The sequence below is a fragment of the Xyrauchen texanus genome, chromosome 25 (genome assembly GCF_025860055.1).
Source record: "Xyrauchen texanus isolate HMW12.3.18 chromosome 25, RBS_HiC_50CHRs, whole genome shotgun sequence".
NCBI lineage: Eukaryota > Metazoa > Chordata > Actinopteri > Cypriniformes > Catostomidae > Xyrauchen > Xyrauchen texanus.
In genome coordinates, this window is record NC_068300.1 from 8,682,028 (window position 1) to 8,705,335 (window position 23,308).

The 23,308-nt window shown below is 38.1% G+C and overlaps 1 protein-coding gene across 1 annotated transcript in view; it reads left to right on the forward strand.

Annotated features, from left to right (window-relative positions):
* Positions 1–23,308, forward strand: part of LOC127618975 (cadherin-24-like) — a 71,487-nt gene that overhangs the window by 14,160 nt on the left and 34,019 nt on the right. The window contains exons 2-4 of the mRNA XM_052091682.1: positions 13,672–13,966; positions 14,149–14,268; positions 16,758–16,925. Coding sequence (XP_051947642.1) covers positions 13,672–13,966; positions 14,149–14,268; positions 16,758–16,925 — 583 coding nt within the window. The remainder of the gene's footprint in view (positions 1–13,671; positions 13,967–14,148; positions 14,269–16,757; positions 16,926–23,308) is intronic.

Sequence of the window (23,308 nt, forward strand, 5' to 3'; positions counted from 1 at the left end):
TGTTTCAATACTGTAATGAATGTTGCCTATATGCTTATAGCCTATTGCATCAGTACTTGCTAGGAGAAAAATTAGATAGTATGCAATTTCAGGTTCGGGTCGGGTTCAGGCTTAAAATCTAATGGTAATATTCGGGCCAGGTAGGGTCGGACCACACGGTCTCGTGCATGGGTCAGTTTAAATTTTTAGGCCCGTGCAGACCTCTAACGCAGCCCCTTGTGCAGCAGGGTGCGATGCACTGTGTGTTGTGTCACATACCTCCTGTAACCATTATAGAGTTTTCTGTGACTTGCGCCACAGTAGACCTTCAGTCGGTTCAACCAGACGGGATAGCTTCACCTGTGATTGGTCATAAAATTTTCACTGAAAAATGTAGTTCATTACTGGAAAAGCTACAATATTGTGAAAATAGCCGAACTACTTTCACATTACTGAAAGATATGGTTTAGTTAGTAGCACCACCACTTTTAGTTAACTGGTCCCCAACACTTCAGACTTCTCAAAATTATCCAATTCCAAGGCCACTGGTCCCTATCTACTTTATTTGAATGGAGACCAGCATTCTGCTAAACATTTCCTACGTGTTCCATAAAAGAGAGGGAGACCAACAGGTTTGAAACAACATGAGTGTGAATAAAAGACAGATTTAAAAAAACAAATGTGTGCAATATTCCTATAATAAGTCTCCTGAATGATGAAAGAGCAACCTATTAGCAACAAAATGTTCCTCTTGGCGTCTTTGCTCTGATGTCACATTACACACTTTGTCTTTCGCAGTCTTCAGATTATCGGGCCATGCTCCTCCGACTGGTGGTAATTTCTATTAGCACTGATTCTTTGATGTTCTTGAAATGTTCTGTGCTTTGTTCTCTATTATTCTCTCTTTCTTCTATTTCTTTCTTTCAGAAGAGCAGAGACTCCTCTGTCTATTGCTGTGGCACATGCTCTCTCCCACTACAAATGGCTTCAGAGTGCACTAAAGAAAAGCACCCAGTGTACCTCAGAGCTCTTGCTATGATCAAAAGCCTTTATTCCCCCCAAATACCAGCTACCAGATGGTACAGATATTCTTCTGTCTCTGGCTGTGTTTGGAATAGGACAATGCCATGCAGTGTTGGGGAGTAACTAAAAGTAGTGACGTTACCATTTTAACTACATTTTTCAGTAGCGTGACTCGCTAATGTAGCTTTAGCGTAGCTCCAGTAATATGCAACTTTTTTCAACACATATATATTGTACATTGTAGTGTGACAAAATGCTACGTTGCTGATTTTTAGAACTCATATTATGCCACAGCTTTAAAACTAAGGACAAAATTGATATCAGTGATTACAACATTACAGCTTAAACATTAAACCAGGAAGTTCATATATACAATGGCAAGCGCGATGCTGAAGTTTTATTTTTGCTCTAAATTTGCATATTTACTCCACTGATGGTTAGGTTTTGGGTTGAAGTTTGGATTAGAGGGCAGAGTTAGTAAAATATACATTCCTGTTGACTGTATTTAATCATTTACAACTAAAAATACATCTCCCTTGTGGCACCCCTCTGTGGACATTTCAGCCAGAATCTGGAGCTTACACGTGTCCATATGTTCAACAACACTTCCAGCTTTGGCCACTGGGGGCATTGATTCGAATTTTGGTAAGCACAGACCGATTTCAGCAGCAAAACGTTTGTGCTGGTGTTGCCGAATTCAAAGTGTGGTTAGTTTGGTTTGATTGGACTTTCAAAAGTTAAGACATTTTACACAAAATGTAACCTTTCTCACGTGAGTTTATCCTGTATTGACGGATCTCCTAGCGTGATTTCTTCAAGCATTGGGGGTTCTAACAACCTAGCCCTTCAATTTTTTGTGCTGGAAAACAGTAACACGAATGCAGATCGAACCGCTTTGATGGTTCACCTATGAGCCAAGAATAGTACAAGTGAAAGGGTTAATAAAAAATGCTAAATAACTTTATTTTTATTTCTTGGATAATGACTGAAGCCACTCGCTGAATTAAAAAGGTCACATAACAACAATGTAGCATACTATCATTGCTAACATTGCTAAAGAATTTTTAGCCTACTAAAACTAAAACTAGATAAACTTTGATGTTGAAAAAGAAAAGAAAGAGGGTTTGATAACATTTGAATTTTTTGACAGTTGGAGTTTAAATAGTATTCGGTCATTTGAACACATTTGGTAAATGTTAAGTCTATGGGGTTTTGGGGATATTGGATAATCCACTACGGTAAAAGCATTAGCATGTTCAGTTAGAAAAGACAAAGCAACCCGAGTCAGAAAACTCTGTGAGGTCTGTGCCAAGTTTGGTGGCTGTAGCTTTTTTTCACTCAAGGTCTAGGACAAGATAGAGTCAGAAATTTTGGGGAAACAACCCTAAACCAAGTCTGTAGAATAATAGTGTGATGGCTTTGTCAAGCCAACATAAAAACAGTAGGCAGTTTTTATTCCAAAAATAGCTTGTGCAGTGTTCTGTATGTGGCTGAGTTCTGCCATCTCTGAATATACAGTTCAAGATTTCTCATCTGACATGCAAATGCTTATATGTGTCAGTGTGAGGTTTAAGGTATTTTCAGTGGTACTTTGTAGACTTATATATAGTCGATATACACCGATCAGGCACAACATTACAACCACCTGCCTAAAATTGTGTATGTCACCCTTGTGCCACCAAACCACATCTCAAAATAGCATTATGAGATTTTCTTACCACAATTGTACAGAGCGGTTATCTGAGTTACTGTAGACTTTGTCAGTTTGGACCAGTCTGGCCATTCTCTGTTGACCTTTCATCAACATGGCGTTTCAGCAGTTATAGAAATACTCAAACCAGCCTGTCTGGCACCAACAATCATTCATGTGATTATCTAATCAGCCAATCGTGTGGCAGCAGTGCAGTGCATAAAATCATGCATATACGGGTCAAATAAAATGTGATCTCAGTGATTAGGACCGTGGCATGATTGTTGGTGCCAGACGGGCTGGTTTGAGTATTTCTGTAATTGCTGATCGCCTGGGATTTTCACACACAAAAGTCTCTAGAATTTACCCCCCCCCCAAAAAAAAATATCCAGTGAGTGGCAGTTCTGTAGATGGAAATGTCTTGTTGATGAGAGAGGTCAATAGAGAATGGCCAGACTGTTTTTTTTGAACTGACAAAGTCTACAGTAACTCAGATAACCACTCTGTACAACTGTGGTGAGAAGTATATTATCTCATAATGCTATTCTGAGATGCGGGTTGATGATGTTTTGGCGGCACAAGGGGGACCTACATGATATTTGGCAGGTGGTTTTAATGTTGTGGATGATTTTTTACAGTCACATGATTCTGATGACGCGTGAAATTCAGATGGAGGGCAGGAAGTGAAATGCAGAATGGACGAGATGGAGGAAAGTCCGTACTTTACTAGTTTAGATGCGATTACGAGAGCAAGATATAAACAGAAAATCACAACATATGTTGGACGGGATCCTTATGTTATGAAGAGGAGCGATTTTTCAACTGAATTGAAATACTTGCCTGCCATCGATGCGGTAGATATAAGCAACTAGCTTGTCCTCCAGACAAGAAAACAAATGAAAGCATACAAAAGTATGGCGGAATACAACTTTTTTGTTGTGGTTGGGTCAACGAACACAGTACCAAGGTGCTCCACAATGACTGTCATTTGGTTTTCGCTTGAGTGAGTAGCATTTCTTTTTTGTCCTGTGGATTAACCTACCAACAAACATTAAACCCTGCAGTGCCTCTTGTTGTTAGCGTTACGGTTGTTTACGTGATTAGGTTAACCACTCTCAAAGGTCCGCCGAAACCCCACTAAAGATCATCACGAAACAAGACGGAGAAGTCGTTGCATGGCAGGGAAAGTTATTTACGTTCGCCTGCAAATACTTTGTAATTAGCTTTGCTATAGTTACGGATTTTTGTTCGTGTTAGGAATATTTTGGATCTGGTCGCGATCTCCAATTCCCCCGGTCCCGTCTACCTATGTTCGTGCCCAGTGCAGCGCAGTCATGAGTCTGAGTCTCTGTAGACTTTGCGAAGGAAATAGAAAGAATGACACACACACACTTGGTCTGCATTCAATCTATTCAATGTTTATTAGAGCAGGCAAGTCATTTATATGTTCATGAGACAATAAACAGCCAATGGGAAAGCGGTATCAAGGCCTAGGGTCAAGGGGGAGAAAATGGGTGTAGAGGCCATATACAGATGTTCCAGCCGTGATTACGTTACGGTTGACTTTGTGGACGGGTGTGACCTTAATCAGATCACAGAAATAAGTATGCGGAACATGATAAAGAGGAAAAGAAAAATGGTCAGCAGTTGCTAAATACATTGACTCACTATCGTGCTCACTGCAGCCTGCATCTGGGGTCAACTGAACACACATGGAATGTCAGAAGCACAAACACACATGGAGCAGAACATCATGTACAATTTCATATTTCTCACAGTTCGGTTACAGAGGTACAAACTCAAAGAGAAGAAAAAACAAGTACTTTAACTTTACAAAGTATGGAAACGGCTAACGTTACATAAACATAGCCACATAAGGTGTATTACTTACCTTTGACGAAGTGCTCACTGCACACATGAGCATTACCGACTCTGCTCCTCCAGACCACAGACGCAGGTTTACAAGCCATTTTTCCAGCGTTTTTCAGTCAATTTCTTGCATTTTCCCCCTTATGGACAACAACTTTTGGTACACGATAAAAGCTCCTTGTGGTTTCTCGGTTTTGTGGATATGAGCAACCGTAAACGATGTAAACATCGACATGTTGAGTTTGTGATAGTGCTTTCCTATGTAGAAAATCACTTCCTGCCCTCCATCTGCATTTCGCCCCACAGCAACGCAGTGCCATGACGTCATGTGCAAACAAGCTATTGTCCCTGTTCAAAAATCCAGGTCATAGAGTACAAAGGAGATAAAGGCACACCTTAAGGAAAATGTAATTAAAAGTCATAAAGTGAAAAGAAAAGTGAAATGAAAGAAAGTTGTCATTGGTGTAAGACTAAAAGCATAAGGAAGAGATTAAGCCAACCAAAATAAGAACCCAAAAGCTCTTTTAATCACAAAGAGAGACATACAGAGAGAGAGAGAGCGACAACTGAAGGAAGAATAATCCCCTCAGCTTTGCTTTATATCTTGCACCCTGACCCTTCTTAGAAATTATATCTTGAGTCCCTTTAAATGGTCCATGAATTGGCTTGACGAGTGCAGTTTTCTTTCCAGCGTTAAAGTATCTACTATTAATACAGGAAGATGTGGAGGGACATATTGTAGGGTTCATCCCATTTTTAAAAGGCCGATACGATTTAGTTTACATCACAGCCATGAATATGATTTGCTACTTGCTATCGCATTCTCATTCTAAAAAGCATTTGATTGGACAACATGAGTGAGTGAGTGAGTGTGATTAATCAATAATTTTGTTCATATTCGTGTAAGAGGGTTAGGGTTAGGTATCTGCTAATAGTGAATTTTGTTAACGTTTGGAGTACACTAGTATGTAGAACAGTGATTCCAACCCTGTTTCTGAAGGCGCCCCCCCAACACTACTCATTTTGATTCAACTCATTAACTCGTTAGTAGAGACTCCACGACCTGAATTGGGTGTGTTAGATAAGGGAGATATACAAAATGTGCAGTGTTGAGAGCCTCCAGGATCAGGGTTGGGAGCCACTGATGTAGAAGACCTCGAAGCTAATAGAAATGGACTTAAAGCCACAAACCTTGACTCCAATTTTGATTCAGGGCAGTCTCATAAGGGAGACATCACCGTTGCAACTTTTCGCCTACATCACGAAAACGTCCTTACCTCAGTTCAGACGGTTCCGTCACAGGTTCTGCAATCTTCAGATTTTTCATGTGTATAACCGTAATGTATTTTATTATACTTAGAAATATGTTAGTTTAGTTACAATATACTAGCACATAGATATTTTAGCTTCCCTAACCCCACCCTTACACCTAAACCTAACCAGTTCTCAACCATATAAAAGAAATAACAAGCAGATATAAGTAGAGTCATAATATTCCCCCAAAAAAAGGCACTATAAAAGTATTCCAAAAGACTCTTGTTGTATTCAAAGTCCTCTGAAGTCACACGATAGAGCCGTGTGAAGAACAATTGCTGAACATCTTTGTGTAGGCAGACACATCTCATTCAAAATGTACATCGTAATATATTATTATGTTCCAATCGGTCACAAGACATGCAAGAGCCAATGGCATTTGACATCAGCTCAGACATTCTGAAAACTCCTTTTGCATCCCATGGCAAACAAAATAAAAATGTATTCATACAACATTGAGTATATGATGACAATTTTCATTTTATTTCATTTTAGCCTTGGGTAAATCCTCAGAAATTAATTGAGTACAGTGACATTTAAAAGACGGAACAAGGGCAAAGTTTTGGGTATGCAGGCACTATATAAAGTCACTATCAGGATGCATTGCAATGAGAGTGTGTTGTTTTGTTTTTTAATGGGGTCTTTAAATGCTATTTTTCACCAACACACACACACACACACACACACATACACACACACACACACACTCACACTCTCACACACACTCAAACACACAAACACACACACACTCACACTCTCATACACACACACATACACACACACACACACACTCAACCACACTCACACACACACACACACACATACACACACACACACTCACACTCTCACACACACACACACACACACACACACACACACACACACACACACACACACACACACATGTTGTGTTTCCATGTTTTATGGGGACTTTCCATAGACATAATGGTTTTTATACTGTACAAACTTTATATTCTATCCCCTAAACCTAACCCTACCCCTAAACCTAACCCTCACAGAAAACTTTCTGCATTTTTACATTTTCAAAAAACATAATTTAGTATGATTTATAAGCTGTTTTCCTCATGGGGACCGACAAAATGTCCCCACAAGGTCAAAAATTTCGGGTTTTACTATCCTTATGGGGACATTTGGTCCCCACAAAGTGATAAATACACGCTCACACACACACACACACACACACTCTCACACACACTCAAACACACACACACTCACACTCTTATACACATACACACACACGCACACACACACATACACACAAACACCAAAAAAACACACACACACACACATAGATACACACACAAACACAAAACACACACACACACACACACTCTCACACACACATACACACAAACACACACACACTCTCACATACACACAAACACACACACACGCTCACACACGTACACACTCACACACACACACACACACACACACACACACACACACACACACACACACACACACACACACACACACTTAGAGATAGAGAAAAAGGTAGAATACACCTGAAAAATAGTTGCTAGATTCCACAACAGCAAAAGATAGATGGATGGGAATGTGAACAGAGGGAGGTGTTAAGTGGTGGTTGGACAGATGGACAAACAGAAAGAGCGAGAAAGTGTGTGAAGCAGATGGACAAAGAGTGTGAGAGGCAAACAGATGAGAAGATGAGGACAACTCAGATGGACATGCTAACTGCCACTGTGTGTGTGTGTGTGTGTGAGTGTGTGTATGTTTGGGTAAGGTTTTGCCTTACATTGTGGGGCCCAAATGTCACAAGGATAGTAAAACCTGAAATCGTTTTAAATGATGTAATAAACAAACTGAAAATTTTTATATTGAAAATGGATAAAGTTTTCTGTGAAAGTTATTTTTAGGGGTAGGGCATAGAATTATGATTAGCTCAGTATTAAAACAATAGAGGTCAATAGAAATACTGTTACGTACCAAACAAACATGTTTCATGTCTAGCCTTATCTACTGAAAATTATGTAACAGTGGCAACAATTTTACTAAATTAAATTAAGTGATTCATTACAGGTATTGCGGCAGTTCCAAGGTGAAATTTCCACAGAGTGGCGCTAAAAGCGAGTTAAATTTTCTCCCAAACAGATGAAGGGCTCTATTTTCATGAGTGTGTAAAGTGCAGCACTATGCACCACGACCGTGCTCAACGTGTCTTACCATGTCTTATCTCGGCACAAATTGCATCGTTGCCAAAGGTTTGCTGGAGGTTCACCACTCCCGGCGGAGAGCTGCAAACTTCTGGCTAACGTCTTTTTTTTTTGCAGATATTTCCATGAAAAAAGTCACTTAGAACACCTTTAACGCTTGCGCTCTTAAAAAAAGATAAATGCTCTATTAAGTTTTAAATCAACAAAACCTAAAAAGCAAATGTGAGATGAAAAACACAATTGACGAAGCAACGGCATAATTTTGTGGTGCTTCTATGACATTTTTGGCTCAAGGACTTGCAAACCTAAACCTGGCCCTTTGCATTGCAAGTGCAACACTCTATTCATAACCAACCATGGAGTTGGTTATGTGATGCAACCATTAATATGCATCACCTTACAATGCATACGCTATATTAAAAGTGTTTTGATGTCATAAGAGATCATTGTGTGAGGAACAGTGCAACGATTTTTTAGGTATAGTAACGTGATTCTATAAGGTGTTCATGTCTCATATCACTCCACGCTCTCTTGTTACATTGTAAAATCATTTAAATCAAATTTAAATATACAATTAAATGCAAATATTTCAAATAAATAATTTAATAATTTTAAGGTAGCCATGTAAAAAGCGGAATTGAAATAGTTTATTTTGCGATACTTGCCAACTGCCTGTATATATTATTTTAGAAAGAGTTAAATAGTAGACAGTATGCTAGCATTATATTATGAACATAGCCAATGCATGTTTGTTTTAACAGGTTTATTTGGCACATTTATGCTCCCTGTTTCTGACAATTCCCCTCTGACCTTATTGGTCGGCTGAGCTAATGAATTTTCTGCCCGGCCAACCCTCAGCCCCCCTATCAGTCGAAAAACACCTGGTGCTCCTCATATCAGACAGACTTGATATATGGATATGGAAGTATTTTTTAGCCCCGGGTAAATAGTGGCCTTTCTCTGCAATCCATGGATCAGTCCAACTGCCTCAAAGCTCAAACATAGTAATTATGAGTTTCATGGAAAGTATTAAAAGGGAAAAGTCTTTTATTATTAATGGTTGCAAAAATTAGGGTAAAACGAAAAAAGGTTCTTGCACCAAACTAAGTGTTCCTGTAGCTCAACTGGAAGGTCACAGTCTGTGTTTGGAATAGCATACTAACATACCACTTCCACCATTTCTGTAGTATGAAGGATGTACACTCATGAGCACTTTATTAGGAACACTATGGCCGTACATGGTCTTCTGCTGTTGTAGCCCATCTGCCTCAAGGTTCGACGTTTTGTGCATTCTGAGATGCTATTCTGCTCCCTGCTACAATTGCGGTTATCTGAGTTACCGTAGCCATTCTGTCAGCTTGAACAAGTCTGGCTATTCTCCATTGATCAACAAGGCATTTCCGTCCACAGAACTTTTTGGCACCATTCGGAGTAAATTCTAGAGACTGTTGTACATGCAAATTCCAGGAGATCAGCAGTTACAGAAATACTCGAACCAGCCCATCTGGCACCAACAATCATGCCACAGTCAAAATCACTGAGATCACATTTTTTCCCCCTATTTTGATGGTTGATGTGAACATTAGCTGAAGCTCCTGACCCGTATTTGAATGATTTTATGCATTGCAATGCTGCCACAAGATTGGCTGATTAGATAATCGTATGACTAAGTAGATGTACAGATGTTTCTAATAAAGTATTCAATGAGTGTATATTGTGTATGTATATTACATTTTTCTCAGCAAAACGTACTGTATTTTATTCCTTCAGAAGACTTGGAATATTATGCAAGAGCCACATGGACTAATTTAATGATACATTTGGGTCCTTTTTTAAGCTTTAAAGTGAGTCACTATACACTGCCATTGTACTGAGGGGCAAAGATATTCTTTAAAACATCTCCTTTTGTGTTCTGCATAAAAAAGAAATGCGATAAAGAAGAATTCTTTATTCATTTTCATTTTCAGGTGACTGGACTCCAATTAGATGCAAAGTGATGAGGTCAAGTGACAACCAAATAATAAACTACTGTTTAAAACATGTGTTTTTGCATAATGTGTTCTATTGTAAATGTTTTAAGAGAACTGTAGGCAGTATATAATATATACTGCACTGTATTTAGTAATTAGTAAGCTATTAAATTACAAACATTGCAACAAGTAAATTCCCAGGGAACGCACATACTGATGAAATGTATTGCATGAATGCATTGTAATTCACTTTGGTCTTAATGATTGTCACGGACAGATCTTGTGGATTGTATTCCTCGCATCATTTATTTTGTCATCAGATATTATACGTTGTGTGGTAATGCCTTAGAGTGTCTAGTTACTCAAGCAACAGAGATCTCATTATTTATAGAGTATATCTTTATTCACTTGAAAACAGACGGTCTCATAAGTCGTTATCCTCATGGTATGCTGTTAACATGAATGAAGAGAGTATTTTGGCAACACATCTCATTATATATAATGCATTGTAAAGGTACGGGAGACTGTCAGGTTTTGGTTGAGGAAATGGCAGAGTAGCGATTAGGGCTTTTATTGAACATATATATATATCAAAAACAATCACAGTCCAGGACGCAACACAATGACGGGCTGGAATGGGGAACCAACAGGACATAAACACAAGCAACAACCCACAATGAACTGGCACCAGACAGAGCACGAAGGGAGATTATAAAGGGAGAGAAATCAGGATGGAAACGAGGAAGGCAGGTGAAACAAATACACTAATAATCAAATAGGCAAACAAGAGGTTATCACTGAAGACAAGACAGACAAGGAAGTGACACATTACAAAACCAAGTGCATTCCCATAAATTGATACAAAACACAAGTGTCGGGACTTCAGCCGAAGTGGCTGAATCTAGACATAAAACAGACATGGAACACGTACATGTCAGGGCTCTACCACAAACGGGAAAATTCCCAAAACTAAGTGCAGAACCCTAGTTTTGTCCTTCATATCTCAAAGAGTACTACCTCCAAACTTGTGGGACAGGAAACAAATAGGCTATACGTGCCAACAGCAATTGTACCATTAAACTATTTACATTGAGAAGACTTGATAGAAGTCAGAATATTTCATTCACCCCTGTTATCAATAAAACCTTGCCTCAATATAATTGCTTTATACTTAAAGGGACAGTTCACCCATAAATGAAAATTCCCTCATCAGTTACTCAAAAAATGGTTTGGAAACCAATAAAATTGGCATTAATGCAAAAATGTAGTGTGGCATGACAGAGTTTGCCTCAATCGTTATCCTGTGTTAATCATGACAACAGTATTGAAAGACAATTTACTGTACGTGATTCGGGATTGATCTTTATGGCGTATAGAGCCGATCTGCAAACGCGACACTTCAAGTGCAATACAAATATCTCGTGCACATTGAACAAATGAATGGCCACTGTTTGTGATTAATTTAATCGCAGTATCCATCCTTTTATTTGTTAAAGTTGCTTTTTAACACTATTCAAAATAATTGACTTTTTGATTTCTGTGCACAAAGATGTTTTAAATGAAGAATAAATACACAATACACTTACAGCCCAATTCTATTAAATTATTGTTTAGTCTACTTTTGGAAAAAATGCCGGCAAAATCCCCTGTATTAATTAAATAAATGACCAAACGAAAAAAAAATATATAAGTCCTATATAATTACCTTTTCTTTACACAAACTTAAATGAGCTTTACCCTGTTCTGAAGATGAATAAAGTCGTCTGAATGATGTTCTCAGAAAGTTCTGCACTTTTATTAAAGATTATAAACTATCATAACTATTTGTCCGATGCGGAGTTCACTTTCAGGAAATGAGCTTTTGAACATTTTAAAACGTTTAAATATTTTAAATCTAACCCTCTTTACCCCGGATCACATTTACTGCCGCTTCAGAAAATATAAATTCGCATTTTGAAGCTAAAATAAAATGAAAATAATATATGACATAATGCAGTTGTGATGGCGATGCTTTAGATTAGATGATGTATCATATATAAACGCTGATATTACACCGCATCAATGTTAAATAAATAAATTGACAATTGTCACACATTATACATACAGTTCTGCATATACATGGTGAAATTATTTATTTTTCACATATACCAGCTAAGCTGGGGTCAGAGTGCAGGGTCAGCCATGATACAGCGCCCTTGGAGCAGATAGGGTCAAGGGCCTTGCTCAAGGGCCCAACAGTGGTGTCTTGGTGGTGTTAGGGCTTGAACCCCTGACCTTCTGGTCAGTAACCCAGAGCCTTGACCGCTGAGCCACCACTGCCCTCATGTTCATGTTTCTTTAATAGCTGTGCACACATCATATACACATCGATTGATGGTCCTTATACTGAGACAGAAAGTTTCCGCCACTACTTGGTGCAGGTTGCCAGCTTGAACAGGGCCATAACGATTCACTTTCGGGTGGAACCGGTGCCAACCCGCGATAGGTGCAACATCAGGACCAATATTACAGTCCCATCAGAAGGGCAACGAATTTCAATGAATTGTCTCAATACTCTCCCCATTTTACCCAAACTTCAGAGGAAAAGATTAGGGGCATTTGGGAGGCGAATTAGCGATAAACACACATTTCTGTATGGAAACGGCTTCAGGGCAGATTTCTTATGCGATAAACCAAAACTCATGCGACAAAGTGTTTTTTAGGCATGATGTCATCACGCACACCATTTTTATCGATAAAGGGCCATTTGAATGGAAACGGGCAGAAGGAGGCAAATGTCGCATTTTCACTTTGTCGATAACAGAATAGCGTGAAAAGGTGGATGGAAACTAGGCTATATACATCTGTGATGGCATGAGGATGAGTAAATGATGATTTTTTTAGGGTGAACTATCCCTTTAGTAATATCAGAATAGTTTTCATCTTTATATAGTACAAATTCTTTTATCTGTGAGGAATAATGTGTGTTTAAACAAGAGATTATACTTATTTGAAAGGGTTTAAAGTATTGTAATAAAATACATTTTGCAGACAGTCTTCTTTCTTTACATAAGATTGAATCGTTTATTTCAGTAATACCATTTTTATTGCCTAACAACTAATACAATTGTTTTGTCTTTTGACTATATTCCATTTGATTATGTTCAGTTCTCTTTACTAGATTTGATTCTACAGACACAATTCTATTCTGTTGTATTAACTAGATTGACATTTTCTACTTTTGACTGATTTAATCTGTTCTGTTTGTCTGTTTTCTATCTTTTATTCCTGTCATGCTATTTTTATTGACTAACATTGCAATTGACCCCAACCTCACAGCCAAGACAGAATCTTGTATGGTGGCCACCAGCGACAGTTCGCATTAGTGTTAGTGTCATTCATTTTAACTTAACAACACCCAAGAGATAAAATAGACAGAAGTTAAAATTTAGAGGTATCAACATTTTATACAGCAAATTCCACTCGTCAATTTTCATTTATAATTTTCAGTTATCGATTGCAGGCCCCTGAAACGAATTGAGTTGCAAGAATTGTCTTTAGAAAACATACAGAAAGTTTAAAGATTTTGATTATGATCAAACTTCTCTCATATATTTAGACTTGTTTTACCTTTGTGCAATTCATGCAGCTCCATTCGAGTGTGGACAGGGGTGATGGCCGAACCAAATACGTTTTAAAAGGCGAGGGGGCGGGCTCTGTGTTCGTCATCGACAGCAGAACGGGGAACATTCATGTCACCAAGCCCCTCGATCGGGAGGAGAAGGACCAGTATCGTCTTATCGCCACAGCAACAGACAAACAGACGGGCCGAGCCCTGGAGCCTTCCTCCCAGTTCATCATTCGTGTGCAAGACATCAACGATAACCCACCTGTGTTCCAGAACGGCCCGTACAGCGTCACCGTGCCTGAGATGGCCAGTATTGGTACGATGCTCACATGCACTCATGCAAATGAGCTCAGCCTGAGAGATTTGTGTTTGAACGAACGGATGGATGGTCACATGTTCAGTGGACCTTGAAATATCTCTTATTCTTTGTTCTAACCCCCCTCCTGCTGTACCTCTCTCACTGTTACGTTTCCCATACACTGTCTTTGTTTCCCCCAGGCACATCGGTTATTCAAGTGACAGCCACAGATGCCGATGATCCAACCTATGGGAACAGTGCCAAACTTGTGTATTCAGTGATTGAAGGCCAGCAGTACTTTACAGTGGACCCACAGTCAGGTGTGTGTTCTTTTCCATTTTATTTAATGCCTACATTTATAGATTATATTATGTTCCATTCTTTTGACCAGATTCTATTATATTGTATTCTATTCCATTCTTTGACCAGATTCTATTCTCTTCTGTTCTGGTCCATCCTGTTGACCAGATTCTATTATATTATGTTCTATTCAGTTTGGTTTATCAGATTCTATTATATTATGTTTTATTCCATTTTGATAAACATATTCTAGTATGTTCTATTGATCAGATTCCATTCTATTAAGTTCTAATCCATTCTATTGACCAGACTCTATTCTATTAAATTCTATTTAATTCTTTTGTCCAAATTCCATTTTATTATATTCTATTCCATTCTGTTGACCATATTCTATTCAATTACGTTCTGTTCCATTCTGTTGACCAGATTTTATTCAATTCAATTCTGTTGATCAGATTATATTATATTGTATTCTATTCCATTCTGTTGACCAGATTTTATTCTATTGTATTCTATTACATTCTTTGACCAGATTCTATTCTCTTCTATTCTGGTATATCCTGTTGACCAGATTCTATTTTATTATGTTCTATTCAGATCTGTTAAACAGATTCTATTTTAGTATGTTCTGCTGATCAGATTAAATTCTATTAAGTTCTAGTCCGTTCTATTGAATAGATTTTATTCTATTGAATTCTGTTGATCAGATTATATTATATTGTATTCTATTACATTCTTTGACCAGATTCTATTCTCTTCTGTTCTGGTCCATCCTGTTGACCAGATTCTATTATATTATGTTCTATTCAGTTTGGTTTATCAGATTCTATTTTATTATGTTTTATTCCATTTTGATAAAAATATTCTAGTATGTTCTATTGATCAGATTCCATTCTATTAAGTTCTAATCCATTCTATTGACCAGACTCTATTCTATTAAATTCTATTTCATTCTTTTGTCCAAATTCCATTTTATTATGTTCTATTCCATTCTGTTGACCATATTCTATTCAATTACGTTCTGTTCCATTCGGTTGATCAGCTTCTATTTTATTATGTTCTATTCCGCTCTGTTAAACAGATTCCATTTTAGTATGTTCTGTTGATCAGATTCAATTCTATTAAGTTCTAGTCCATTCTATTGACTAGATTTTATTCTATTTAATTCTGTTGATCAGATTATATTTTACCAAATTCTATTTGATTATGTTCTATTCCGATCTGTTGACCATGTTCTGTTCTATTTTGTTCTATTCCATTCTTTTGACCTAAATCTGTTCTTTGTTTTATTCCATTCTGTTGGCCCATTTCTATTCTTTGATGTTCTATTCAAATCTGCTGACCAGATTATATTCTATTATGGTCTGTTTTATTTCATTCTGTTGACCAGACTCTAATTAATGATATTCTATTCCGTTATTTTAAAAATATTATATTCTATTATGTTTCATTGACCATATTTTATTCTGTTATGTTCTATTCCATTTAGTTGACCAGATTCTAGATTTTATGTTCTATTCCATTCTGTTGGCCAGATTCTATTCTATTATGTTCTGCTGCATTCTGATGACCAGATTAGTTTTTATTCTACTGATCAGATTACATCCTATTATGTTCTGTTCCATTCTGTTGACCAGATTCTGTTATATTGTTTTTATTTCATTCTGTTGACCAGATTCTGATATATTGTTTTTATTTCATTCTGTTGGCCAGATTCTATTCTATTTTTTCTATTCCATTCTGTTGGCTAGATTATATTCTATTATGTTCAATTAAACATATACCATTCTATTATGGTCTGTTGCATTCTGTTTACCAGATTATATTCTATTGTTCTATTTCATTTTGTTAACCAGATTCTATTGTTCTATTCTATTGATCAGATTCCATAATATTATGTTCTGTTACAGTCTGTTGACCAAATTATATTCTAATATGTTAACTCTGTTCTGCTTACCAAATTCTAATATATTATGTTCTATTGACCAGATTATATTCTATTATGTTCCATTCCATTGGCCAGATTCTATGATATTATGTTCTATTTAATTCAGTTAATCAGATTTTATTTTGTTATGTTCAATTCCATTCTGTTCTGTTCTGCTGTTATATTATATGGACTAGATTGGATTATTAGACTATTCTGTTTTGTTTACTGCTGTATATTATTTTCTACTCTATTCTGTTTTAATAACTCGATTCTATTCTACTCTATTCTTTTTTTTATGGACCAGATTGTATTCAAATGTAGTCTAGCCTAGTTTTTGTTCTATTCTAAATGCTTGATTTGTTCCATATCAGTTCAATATGATTTTAGACATCTCTCTATCCCTAACAACCCGCATTTATATTTTGTTTCATGTAGGATAGGTCAGCAGTGTCATGGCTTAGGAAATTATTTGTGATTTATTTTATCCTTTTTAACCTAAGTTTAACCTAGTTCTCTTATTGGCAAGAGCAAGAAATATATCCACTATTTGTTCCTGTCTGTCTGTCTCTCTTTCTGCAGGCATAGTGCGCACAGCAGTACCTGATATGGACAGAGAGACTCAAGCGCAGTATCTGGTAGTGCTTCAGGCCAGAGACATGGGGGGCCATCAAGGGGGTCTGACAGGAACCACTACAGTCACCGTACATCTCAGTGATGTCAATGACAACCCACCTCGCTTCACTCAAAGTGAGGGCCTGCATTATTCATTTTTCATCAAATACTGCACTGTTCAAAAACTTACTGAAAAAGCCAAGAAGGCCAGTGGACCCTTTTCACATTTCTGGGTTTGGAATGCAGGAGTAATAAAAGTGTACAATTAACTAAAATTGCCAATAATATTGCATATTTTGTCCCATTGAAATGCCCACTCAACAGTATCGATTCCGAGTTAAGATGCAAATGTAAATTTACTGATATTGACAACAGTAATCTATAAAATGATAACACCTAATTTACTGCAGATTTGGCTAAATTAAAATATTTAGACAGAGGGAAATAGAACGTTACAGCAGATTTTAAAGGAAAACGGATAGCTTGGTCCATAATTCACAAAGGTCCATGTTTAAAGTCCTTTATTTTACATAGCTTTTATGAAATATTACTATATAGTTTTTCCATAGTATTTCTAATTTTATCTGTGGTATTTGCAAGACGACCATGGTAACCAGAGGTAAATGTAAAGCCATGCATGTCTCCACGCTACCATGGTTAAATGTGCAGTAACTGTGATCCATAAAAAAACATTTGGAAAAGATAAATGCAAAATATAAAGAACTGAAACTGCCATAGTTAAAACAGTTAGGGTGTCTATAGTAAATTCATGGTCCATTTTTGTAAGGGTTGTGATGTGTGGATTAAAAAAGCTGTGTTCCTCGTCAATGCTGTTTAGAAAAGCGGGCTGTTTAATTTGATTTTAAACTAGTCTAATTAAAGACACATTTGGGGTTTTCATACATTTACTTTTTACATTTAGTCATTTAGCACACACTTTTATCAAAAGCGACATACAAATGAGGAACATAGCAAGCAGTTTGTCACACAAAACTGATCAATGTCTCCAGTATTGTGCTGGCAAGTTCTCAGAGAAGCTGGAGTATTGTAGAAGCTAGCACAGAAGAAAGAGACATATGGAACAGATGTGTTTTGAGCTGGTTCTTGAATGCTGAGATGGTATCAGTAGATCGTGTTGAGGTTGGAACCTCATTCCACCACAGAGTAACAGAGAAAGTGAATGACTGTGAAGGACTTTGTGCCTCTTTGTGACAAGACCACCAGGCACCTGTCGTTTAATGACCGCAGAAAGCGAGTGGGGACATAGGCCTAGAGGAGTGAATTGAAGGAAGATGGTGCAGTTCCATTAGTTGTCCTGAAGGCCAGAGTCAAAGCTTTACATTTGGAATGAAATCAAGAGGGGGCTGACGTGAGCCTTCTTTGGTTGATTTACAGATCAGACACGCAGCTGCATTCTGGACCTTAATCGTGCTAGCTGGGTGGGCGGCCAAAAGGGCATTGCAGTAGTCAAGACTTGAAATGACCAGAGCTTGGAACGGGAGCTGTGTAGCATATTCAGACAGGAATGGTTTGGGGATTTCAACCAATTATTTAGTGCTGAATTCTGCAACCCACCCCGCACTTCTTGCAGAGCTGTTTATGATGATAAACCGCTGCACAGTTAAAGCACATGACCGATCAGCAAGTAAATGCACCTGCTCTGCGCTCGTGCTGCTCTGTCAATTGTGGTAGGCAGCCAGTTGATCCAATATAGCGCAAAGCATGTTCTGTTCCGATTTTGCAGAATTTGACATTTTATATTTCTCCTACCAAGCAGAAAACAACAAAATGTACATATCAAATGTACAGTAAACAATACACACAATATAGAATACACATACAATAAAAATACAAAATAAAGAGTATATAAAAAATATATATACAGTAGATGTAATGTGGAGAATATAATTATGACAGTCCAGTGTGAGATAATAAAGTGCAGTGCTGGTGTATATTGATCATGAGAGATCAAGTGTTCAGAAGTCTGATTGCTTGGGGGAAGAAGCTGTCATGAAGTCAGCTGGTGCGGGTCCTGATGCTGCGATACCGCCTGCCTGATGGTAGCAGTGAGAGCAGCACATGACTCGGGTGGCTGGAGTCTCTGATGATCCTCCGAGCTTTTTTCACACACCGCCTGTTATAGATGTCCTGGAGGGAGGGAAGCTCACCTCCGATGATGTGTCTGGCAGTTTGCACCACACTTTGCAGGGCTTTGCGGTTGCGGGCGGTGCTATTGCCGTCCCAGGCGGTGATGCAGCCAGTCAGGATGCTCTCTACAGTAATGATGTAGAACCGTGTGAGGATGTGGTGGTTCATTCAAAACTTCCTCAGCCGTCTCAGGAAGAAGAGGCGCTGGTGAGCCTTCTTCACAACGGCCTCAGTGTGGACGGACCATGTGAGTTCCTCAGTGATGTGGACACCGAGGAACTTGAAGCTGCTGACTCCCTCCACCGGTGCTCCATTAATGGTGATGGGGCTGTGCCCTCTGTCTTTCCTCCTGAAGTCCACCACAAGCTGCTTGGTCTTACTGACATTGAGGGAGAGGTTGTGCTGCTGACACCAGCGTGTCAGAGTGAGCACCTCCTCTCTGTAGGCTGTTTCATCATTGTCAGTGATCAGACCTACCACCGTCATATTGTCAGCAAACTCAATGATGGCCTTGTTTCAAGGATTTTACAAAATGTGCTTGCCCACGCTAAAACATATGAAAATGCTTAAATCTCCTTACTGCACATGCAAAAACTTCCATACTCCATATATAGGCTGAAACGCAATTGTCCTTGTGTTTCGGCTCTGGGGAGCAATTCTGAGTAAACCTTGCGTTGCCAATGAAGGAATACATTGTAAAGGTTTTCCAAAGTAACATTTATCTTTAGCAATGCTTTCAAAGTGAATAAAAGACACAATAGGCTTTATTGTGACTGTAATTCACTTTAAAAGCATTAGAAGGCTTCAATGTGGGCCAAACTACAATAAGAAGACAGTGTTTATATATCAACTTGGAAGAGCATTTTTAAAAAGCTCAGTTTTTGCTGTCAAAGCTTAGTTTGTGGAAGGGCAAAATGTAGAGAAAATTATGCGTTTTCAAACAAAAACATATTAGTGTGGACGTGGCCGAAAGCTCGATAGATGGCTGATCTCAAAATAACAAAATATTAAACTCTAACAAGTTGCACCCTTTATATTAATCTTGCACAAAGACACATACAATTACACTTAATTTTAACATTAACTCTTCCTATCAAGTCCCATGCAAAGCATGCTGGAAAATGGAAATTCATTGCCCGGTTAAATCAATGCTACATTAACACCACAAAAAGTATTAATGTAGTCCCAACTCAAATGGAGCAAGTAAACTTCCATTTTATAAATTCAAATATATGTAACCCAATGAAAACAAACCAAAGTAGTTCTAGAATAGTGTTGCATTAGTTCAGTTTAATGAAGTCAATCGAAACTGTCTCTCTGTAGTCTAGCCTTTCTCTTATTGTAGTCTGGTCTCTCTAGTATGTTCTGATATTATTTTTTAATCTAGTCTTGTTTAGTCTGATCTAGTCTGGACTTCCTTCTAGTTCTAGTATTTTCTAGTCTAATCTTTCTAATCTGGTTGAGTCTAATCTGCTCTATTCTGTTCTGTTGTAGTCTATTCTAGTGTAGTCTGATCTACTCTGTGTTGTAATAGTTTATTCGAGTCTAGTCAGAGTTTTTTTCTCTTTTATTTTCCATACACCTTTTTTCAGCGCATATAAACTCAGAATTCAATAATCATGTTGTTTACAATTTCAAAGGTATGTGGTGTTGTCACGGTCCTGTCACTCTGTCAGTCTGGGTTTTTGTCTGACAGGACCGTGACATTATCGTCCCATGTCTGTCTTAACGTGGTTTCCGTTGTATTCCCTGCCGTGTGCTCTTTGGTCTGTCTTGTTAGATGTCTGGAGTATGGTGTCTGGGTCCTGACTTCCTGCCTGGTTTGGTTTCGGTCTGTGTTGGGATCTGGCCACTCATGCTCCATGTCTGTCAGTCATTGATGTGATTGTGGGGGCATCCCGCTTATGTCAATAGTTTATGTCTGTTGTGCTGAGGTTCGGTCACTTCGGTCTAAGGTGCGCGTGTGTGGCTGAACTCTCGCACAGGTGTCCTGTCTTGTTTTTGTCACCTGTTGCGTGCATCTTGTGGCGTTTACCTCGTGGTGTACGCTCAGGTTTCGTTTAGTGTGAGAATACATTTTGTTTGGCCTTCTTTGTCAGTTGGCATGGGCGTATATTGCCTTATTGTCTTGGCGATGTGCGCTCATGCCATTCGGGTGTTCTGTTGTCTTGTGAGAGCACGTGGCTTTGTTTTGTTTTAGTTTCGTCACGTGTCTCACTGTCTTACGTCATACCCCGCCTCCTTGTTTGCCCATTATTAGTTCATTTGTTACACATGCCCTGCATTAACTTGTTTGATTTCCTTCAATATTTTAGTCTCGGGCTTGGGACCTGATCCTCTCTCATTCCCTACATGCTGACCGGTGTGACATCTTTATATCACTGTCAGTGTACACACTGTCCATTAGCTCCATTAATGATACACAGTTCTCTATTTGACAACAAGTGCGGTTTCCATGTCTGCCGTCTGACTTACCAGCAGGGTGAGAAGAGCCGTATGTGAACGTGTTTGTGTGTGAAATTATGTAACTTTTGAAATGGACTCTTTCTCTTTCTCTCTCTGTCCTTATATACTGATTGTATTTCTGACCACTTGTTAGCCGAAGTGAGCTCATTGTGAGTGTTCGATTCATGAACCAGATTTGGTCTTGTTGTGGTAATTGATTGACTGTTCTGAGACGTGTGGCGGTTTGAAGACAGTGGACATTATGTGAAATACGGGGGTGACTGTGGCTCAGGTGGTAGAGCGGATCGGCTGCCAATCGCAGGGTTGGCGGTTCGGCCCACACGACTCCACATGCCGAAGTGTCCTTGGGCAAGACACTGAACCCCAAGTTGCTCCCAATGGCTGGCTAGCGCCTTGCATGGCAGCTCTGCCACATTGGTGTATGAGTTTGTGTGTGTGAATGTGTGATTGTGACACTGTGTAAAGCGCTTTGGTAATCTCTAAGGTTTAAAAAAGGCGCTATATAAGTGCAGAACATTTACCAAATAATGACGGGAGGGTTTGAGTTTTGTCTGCTGTATTATATTCTGTTGGATTGTTATGTGATATGATTGGCATGTGCACCGGAGAGAAATTACAAACACAATTACTCAGCCATATAAATTCAGTCGCCACTCTGAATTGTTTGAATACAATTATTTCCCTAGATATTTGTAATAATGTTAGTTGAATATTACAGCGTATCATCTTGGCCGTGCTTCAATTATTGAGTCCCTTTAGTTAATTAAAATCCTGAATCAAACACTAATCAGAAGGGCTGAATGCCACCTGTTGTTTGTTTCATCTTCCAAGAACCTTTTTAATGTTTTTTTATGCTCTGCTCCAAGCTATCATTATAAATATGGTTTGCATTGACTGTAGCTATCCAGTGATAGATGCTAAAGAGATCATCTACAATGATCCACTAACATCATATTGTCATTTTCATGACATATAAGCTTCAGCCTAAGATTAATCGACAGTATTTGTGGTATAATGTTGATTACCACAAACAATGTTGACTCACTCCTCAAAAACAGAGGCTATTCCATAAATGGTAAAACAAACATAGTTTCAAAAATATAGCCTCAAGATGAAAACAGCTTTTCAACATACACCTGATTATGTCCTGATAACACAATTGTAATATTGGATGTAACTTTAAACAAGTAAGGTTAGCAAGCAAATGAATTACATTAAAATCATGTTAGCATGTCAAATGTTTATGGCTCATACTAGAGTTGGGGGTACATATCATGGCAACAAAAAAGAACAAAAACGAAGGGCTTTCTCAATAAAACAACTATTGGTTTATGTTAATATATTTCTTCAATGTAACATATCTACTAGTTGCAATAACTTTGATATTATAATGGAAAGCACATTTTCTCTAGTGAGTTTGTCAACTATGTTACGGACAAACTGCACGATACAGTAACACACATCATTAAGGGTTCTTTTGTCTATTCTGCCATATGTGCAGTAATCCTATTAAACTCACTTTACGAAGTTTATGTTTTTGGAGATGTGATATTTTCAGCATGGTCAATAGTGGTAGTAGCGTTTTATCATAAATCTGCCTTAAATATAATTTTGGTAGTTTTAAGAGATGTTATGCTAAACATGATGTACACCATTTACATAAGAAGAGCTCTGTTTTAACTTGCAAATGAACAATGTCTAGTTCCTTTTGTAAAAACCATTAAATGTCCCTTGATCCCTAATCATCATGATTCACACGCATGCATGCACACACATGCACAAGGGCACACTCTGTGTTCTCTGACACATAAAGGCTTAAATTATGATAAAAACTGATCTATGGAATATAATTCCTTATCATCAGCCTAATCTAAAATTTGTTTAAATAAATAAAATATAGATAA